The following is a 6,312-nucleotide window of genomic DNA, read 5'->3' on the forward strand; positions in this document are numbered from 1 at the left end:
CTCTGATTCCAGCACTGCCCTCCCGAGAGCTCATCCTGCCCCCCAGCCCAGGGCTCATGGAAACCTCTCAACCAGCATCCAGGAGTCGTGCAGACCTTCTCCTGCTCCCCGCAGCAGTCCCACCCAGACAGCTGCCCTAGTTGGAGGGTCCTAGTCCCACCAACTCAGTCCGAAGCAGTACCCGAGTCCTGCCTTCAGGACGCAGCCACAGTGCCCAGTGGGACAGGCAGGGATGGAGGCTGATGGAAGGTGGAAGCTTTGCGGGAAGCAAGCACACCCTTCTGCGGCTCCAAAGGGAGCCCAGAATCAGGAGCCGCTGGTAAGGCAAAGAGAGGCCAGTTCTTGCAACTGAATAATACTGGATTTATTAACTATTCTTCTGAGTTCTAATAGTCCTTCCACCACACAGTGTCATTCCAAAAGCGTGTGTGTACGTCATTTAGCCTCCCACACAGACTAGTTCTGAGCTTGATGTTAGGGTACCGAGATCCAGTGGCCTGGGTGATTCTTCACAACAATGAAAGCAGCAAGAGTTGGAAAAGAGAACTGTTTAGAAAAGTCTCTTCTAAAGTGGAGTGAGCTCGAGAGGACCCCAGCCTCAAAGCCCTGGGGCTGACAATGACAAGGAAGTGCAGGAGGGCGAAATATGGTGACATACAGAGAAATTCTGCACAGAGCTGGGCCTGGTAAGAAATCTGCAAGAATGGCAAGTCAGTCAAACACAATTCAGTGCAGACAGGAAAGATCTGTTGTGGTTTAAGAAACATTGCTTTCAACCACCAAGCCCTTGGCAACTCGGTGGAGAGGAGCCCTCACAGCTGTTTACTCAATAAGGAGGGCCCCGAGGTGACAATGAACCAGAAAGCCACAGGTCAGCGACATTTGAAAGATGACAGCACCTTCTGCCCACTGTTCAACCCAGACCTTATGGTGTTCTGAAGAAGCCAAATACTTGTATCCTTACACCATTAAAAAATTCTGTGAAAATTAAACACAGAAAGGGAATAAGTGAGCAAGCAGGGGTCAGAAAAAAAGGAGTTTGTACGTGGGATGTCCAATTATCCCCCATCCCACCCCAGATCCTCTCCCTCTGGCTTTTCAGGTGCTTCTGTATTGTTCCACCACCCAGACAGTGGGACTGAGGAGAGGCAGGTGTGTGGGGAGAAAGGAGTAGGGGGAGGGCAACCCCCCCCAAAAGAAAACAAATCTCATCAGAAGAAAACAGTGCAGCTTCAGAAATTATAAACAAGGAGTTGGAGACTCCTGTTTTTCAGAACAGAGCAGGAGCTCTCTGGACATGGGAGCCTTAACTTGGAAGATCTTGGGGTCCTTAGTGAAGAAGGGTCTCGTCTCCTGCTACTCCAAATCCGAGTTTTGTTTTGTTTTGTTTTTTGCTTATTGTTCCTCACTTCACTGCTGGGAAATGACTTCAAGTATCCGGATTTAACATACGACAAGAGGAAGAGGATTCCATGGGTAAATGCACACGGAGAAGTACATTGCGGTGATCCCAAGTAAAACCAGAAGTCTAAACTCCGAGCCAGGGCGCCGCGAGGAAAGCTCAGCGCTGCCACCAGGGGGCACCAGAGATCACGTCCAGTGCGGGGTGGGGGGAGAGGGCGCGGCCTTGCCGACCGTAGAGGGGTGGAAGGATTGGGGAGGCGTCTGACACCTACACCAGGCCCGCTCACCTCCAGAACCAGTTTCTCAGCACAGATCATTCTCGCTCTGGGAAGTTCCCTTAGAGTTAACTGGTGAGAAACCTTCCGTTCTGCAGAGGCATATAGATCGACGTCTTGAAAAGACCCCACCTCTGACGGGTGAGGCGCCGCACGCTCAACCTTGGGGGTTCACAAAAAGAGCCCCCCAAGCGCCAACGATTCCGTGGGCTGGACGCACAGATACCTGTGCTAGCGCTTCCGCAGGGTCCTGCGGCACGCGATCGCCAGACCCGCTAGAACTCGCCCCCCCCGCCCCCGACACACACACACACACACACACACACACACACACACACACACACACATGCACACTTCTTAGGTCCGCACAAAGAGGAGGGCAGGGAGGGAGGGGAAGAGGAAGGACCAGGCCGGGAAAGGGCATTTAACCACCTCCCCGCGGTTGCCTCTGATTCACTAATCTGCCCAGTAATGAAGCTGGGCCGGACCTGCGTCCCACGCGCCGGGGCAGAGGCAGGGGTCCTTGGTCTCGACCTCCAGCATCCATCATCCGCCCTGCCCTCCATTAACGGCCCGCGAGAAGCAGGAGCCCTTTAACAGCCCCCTTCCAGCTCTCGCAGGAGTTTGATGTAATTTAAACCCGGACCTGCGGCTCGTGTGGGCTTCCCGACTCCCGCGCGCCGCCGTTTAACGTGGCAAACACTTCAGTCAATTATCCCCCTCGCAGAGCTTCTATTTAAAGAGACATTGTCAGGTTCTTAAGCCTCGGATCAGACCCGCTGCTTTCTGCTTCATATACAAAGACTCAAAACACGAGTTCTTTGAGGATTGGAAGAAATACAATTAAACCAAGCCTTCGCAACCATTCCACCCTGCCGGAGCACCCACGTGCGGGACGGGGGAGCTGGGAGGTGGTGGGGGCGGGGAAGTGCCAGTCCTTTCCATTTCAGGCTCTAAGAGTGAGAGGAAATAAGGCTGGGCCCTGAGGGGCGAGACCTCAAAGATAAAACAAATGCAGCTGAGCTGAAGCTGGGCTCGGTGCTGGGAGCTGGGCTCAGTAGGCGTTGCTGTAGGGCAATGACCCCATATCATCAGTGAAGTTGAAAACTGGGTCTGCGGAGCTGAAATTACCCAGAAGCTATTTCAGGGGACAACTAGCCTTCAGTACCAGGGCCTCTGCCCCCCCTAAATATGCTCTCATCTTCTTGAGGCAGGAGTTTCTCCCCAGAAAAACTTAACCTCCAGATTCCTTCCTAATCAGCCCTCCTGCCCAGAAGGGCTCAAAGGCTGGTCTCCTTGCTCTCCTTCTCCAACACTTAACAGGAAGGGAGACTTCGGTGGCGTGGAACATTGCTGGCCACATCACTAGGCAGAGGGGGGAGGCTAGGCCTTTTTTCTACAAGTCAACTCTTCTGCTGTCTGGCTGCCAGGGTATGGGAAACTGGTAAGGAGGAGGTGACCCAGCAGGAGTCAGCAAGACTCAGAACTGAGCCTTAGGGCTCAGAGTAGGGGGTCCATCTTCCTGGCTGAAAGGCTGTAGCCTATAGAACCAGTCTTCTACTCCTCCCCTCCAGGACAGGAAAGGTAGGCTATAGGGACAGTGGGAGACCTAGGCAGGGAATACCAACAAGCACAAAAAAAACACAAAAGAAATAAAATAGGGGTTCTTTTCAGAGAGAGGATTGGTAGGGGTCTGGCCTGGGCAGTGGGGACAGGTTCTGGGATCACAGGCCAGGAAACTGCCGGGAAAGTGAGGGACCTGGAAAAAAGAAATCCCAGTGGAGGAGAGACATAAGAGGAGGGGACGCAGGGCTCAACCTCGACGCTATTTACCGCTGAGCGTGCAGCACCACGGCCTCCGTGCCCACCTGCCAAGGCTGAGGCCCAGGCACCGAGGGGTGCAGAGCGTTGGCCTCTAACTCCGCGCCGCTCTCGGGCCCTGATGCCTCCCCGACCAGGCTGGGGATGTCTGGAGCGGTGGAGCGTCGACGCAAACCCAAACGGCCAGAGCCGGGGCCGCCCTCCGGGTGGGGGCTAAGGCCAATGGGGGCTTGCACTAAGGTCGGCGGCGCTCCCTCCAGCACCTCCTGCGAACGCCACCGCCCGGTCCCTGAAGACTGGGGCGAGTGTGGTAGAGCCATCAGGGCTCCCGCCCGCAGCCGAGCCGCTTCCTCCTCGGTTACAGCACCCAGCGCCAGGCTCATGCTTCGGCCCAGCTCGGGCCTCTCGCTGCCCTGTGCTCGGTGCCGGCCCGAGCCCTTGCCCCCTGACCCAGCTTCGCCGCCGTGACCGTGGCCGCCGGCCGCTCGCGCAAAGCGCGCCAGGAGAGGCCGAGGTAAGCGGCGGGGGCTGGGTCGTCGGCGCTCCGGGCTGGGCGCGGGAGCCGGACGGCCAGGGGGGCTGTCGGAGTTGGAGCCCCGGGCCGCGGCGGCGGCGGCCGCGCGGCCCCAGGGCCCGGTGAGGGCTTGCACGCAGGTCCCGTGGCCGCGGGCGGCTGCCAGCTGCAGCGCCGTGAGACCCGCTCGGTTGGTGCGGTCGAGGCGCAGGCCGAGGCGGCGGAAAGAGCGCACCAGGAACTCGAGCACCGCCCCATGGCCGCACGCCGCCGCCCACATCACTGGGCTGTTGCCCGCCGAGTCGGCCGCCTCGGGGTCGCCGCTGAACTGCACCAACAGCTGCACCGCGTCCAGGTGGCCGCGCTCGCACGCCAGGCTGAGTGCCGTGCGGCCGCGCTCGTCCCGCAGGTTCACGGCCGCACCCTGCTCCAGCAGGAGCCGCACGAAGCGCGCGCGCAGCGCGGGGTCCGGCAGCCCCACCGCCACCATGAGCGGCGTGCGGCCCTGCTCGGCGCGGCAGTCGATGATGCTGCGGTCCAGCGCATCCAGTACAAAGCGGGCCAGGTGCACTTTACCCGCCTGCATGGCCTCCAGAAAGGTGCGCGTACCCGCTCGGGGGCACAGGTCCTTGGGCTTGAGCATGGCCCCGGCCGCCGCTCCCAGGCGGCCCAGCAGTTCCGCACGGGGGCGCCCCTGTTCCCGCGCCCCGCCGGGCTCTGGGCCCCGCTGGTGCTCTGGTGTGGCTCCCTCCGCGCGTGGGCGGCTGCAGCCGAGGGTCCTGACGTTCCCACTCTTGTGCCCCAGCGGCTCCCGTTTCCCCGCCGCTCCTGGGCCGCACGCCTGGTGTCTCGCAGCTCCTTCCCTGGGCTTCCCGCCTGGAGGTGTAGGTTGCTCGCTACTCTGGGCTCCGCGCCTGGCCCGCCACGAGACTACCGGAGCAAAAGCTCGGCCCCCTCCTGTCTGTCCCGCTGTTTCCCGCGTGTCCGGTGCCCCTCCGTCCCTTGTGGCTTGGTGCCGCGCCACTCACCCGCACCCGGGGCAGCCCCCGCTCCCCTGATGAGACGGTGGCGCCCGCCGAGCGCGCCTGCCTCCAGCCCTGGCGGGGCGCGCCGCTCCTCAAGCTGCTGGCGCCGCTCCTCCGCCTCCTCCCCGCTCGCGGGGGCCGGGCCACACCGGGGCGCCTGCTCCTTACTTGGGGGGCTCAGCGGCGCGGGAGCTGCCGCCCCCCTGCGTATCTGGCTTTATAGCCTCGGGGGTCTCCATGGCAATGGCTGCCCTGGAAGCGGGCTGAGCCGTCAGGGCAGGAACGCGCCCGGCGGGAGAGACCGCCCCTGACCCCCACCCCTTCGTGGGCCACGAAGTCGGGGAGCGGCTCCTCCTCCGCGCTCCCCTGGGGCTGCCGCGGCGGTTGCGGGGCGGGGGCGGCGGCTGCTCGCTGGGGGGCCACATGCACCAGGCCAGGCCAATCCCAAAGTCACAGTCGTCTCTTCTCGTCTCCCCGCCCTCCGCCCCTACCGGAGTCGGTGCCCTCGGCTCCTTAGAAACTTAGGACCTCGGGCCCGTCGGAGAAGACGGAGGCCTGCCCCCTGCGGTCCAGCTGGAAGGAAACGGGACCCCACGAGGGCAGAACTGGACCATAAGCGAGCTGGGAGGCGGCGGCGAAAGGCTAACGGGGAGTAATTGGCGGGGGCTGGGGGGGTACCTGCGCTGCGCGCGGGGTGGGGGGCGCTTATTCTGGCTGAGAACTGCCACTCGAAGTGTAGCGAATCACGCACTCACACACAATTGTTCCTCCCGCACACGCTCACTCGGAGCGGGAGTGGGGGGGGAGACTGCGCCCTCCAATCTCCGACGTCTCCAACCCCGACCACGCGCCCGAGCTCCAGCTCCCGGCGGCTGACAGGCAGGCGGAGCGGAGACGCGGCGGCCAGGGCGGGCGCCTGGGGGTTCGAGAGCGCGGCAGCCGCGTTAACAACTCCCCCGCGCCGCCTCCCCGCCGCCTCGGGGCCGGCCGCCACCCCGGAAAATGTGAGAGAGCTCCGCAAGGCTCCCCTACGGTCCTCATCTCCCTCCGAAGCACAAGCCCACCCCCGGACCACCGGGCTCTGATTTTGACTGCTAGCTGACCCCTTTGGAAGGAAAGGAGAAAAGAGCGGGAGTCACTAGGGTGTGGAAAACCTGCCGCATCCCCTGTCCCTCCTGAGGTGGGGGACGGTGGTGCTCAGGCCTCGGTTGAGGAGAGTCAGGGCTCCTCAGAGCCGCCGGGGTCGGGGGGGGGGGGGGGAAGGGTAAGTGTC

The 6,312-nt window shown here is 61.9% G+C and overlaps 1 protein-coding gene across 1 annotated transcript; it reads right to left on the reverse strand.

Annotated features, from left to right (window-relative positions):
• Positions 1–2,031: 2,031 nt before the first annotated feature.
• On the reverse strand, positions 2,032–5,271 carry ANKRD63 (ankyrin repeat domain 63). The gene has a single exon (XM_032417372.1). The coding sequence runs from the start codon at positions 4,655–4,657 to the stop codon at positions 3,509–3,511; it is 1,149 nt and encodes a 382-aa protein (XP_032273263.1). The 5' UTR covers positions 4,658–5,271; the 3' UTR covers positions 2,032–3,508.
• Between the last annotated feature and the right edge of the window lie 1,041 nt (positions 5,272–6,312).

Source organism: Phoca vitulina, unplaced genomic scaffold (assembly GCF_004348235.1).
Source record: "Phoca vitulina isolate PV1807 unplaced genomic scaffold, GSC_HSeal_1.0 scaffold20, whole genome shotgun sequence".
Taxonomy (NCBI): Eukaryota; Metazoa; Chordata; class Mammalia; order Carnivora; family Phocidae; genus Phoca; species Phoca vitulina.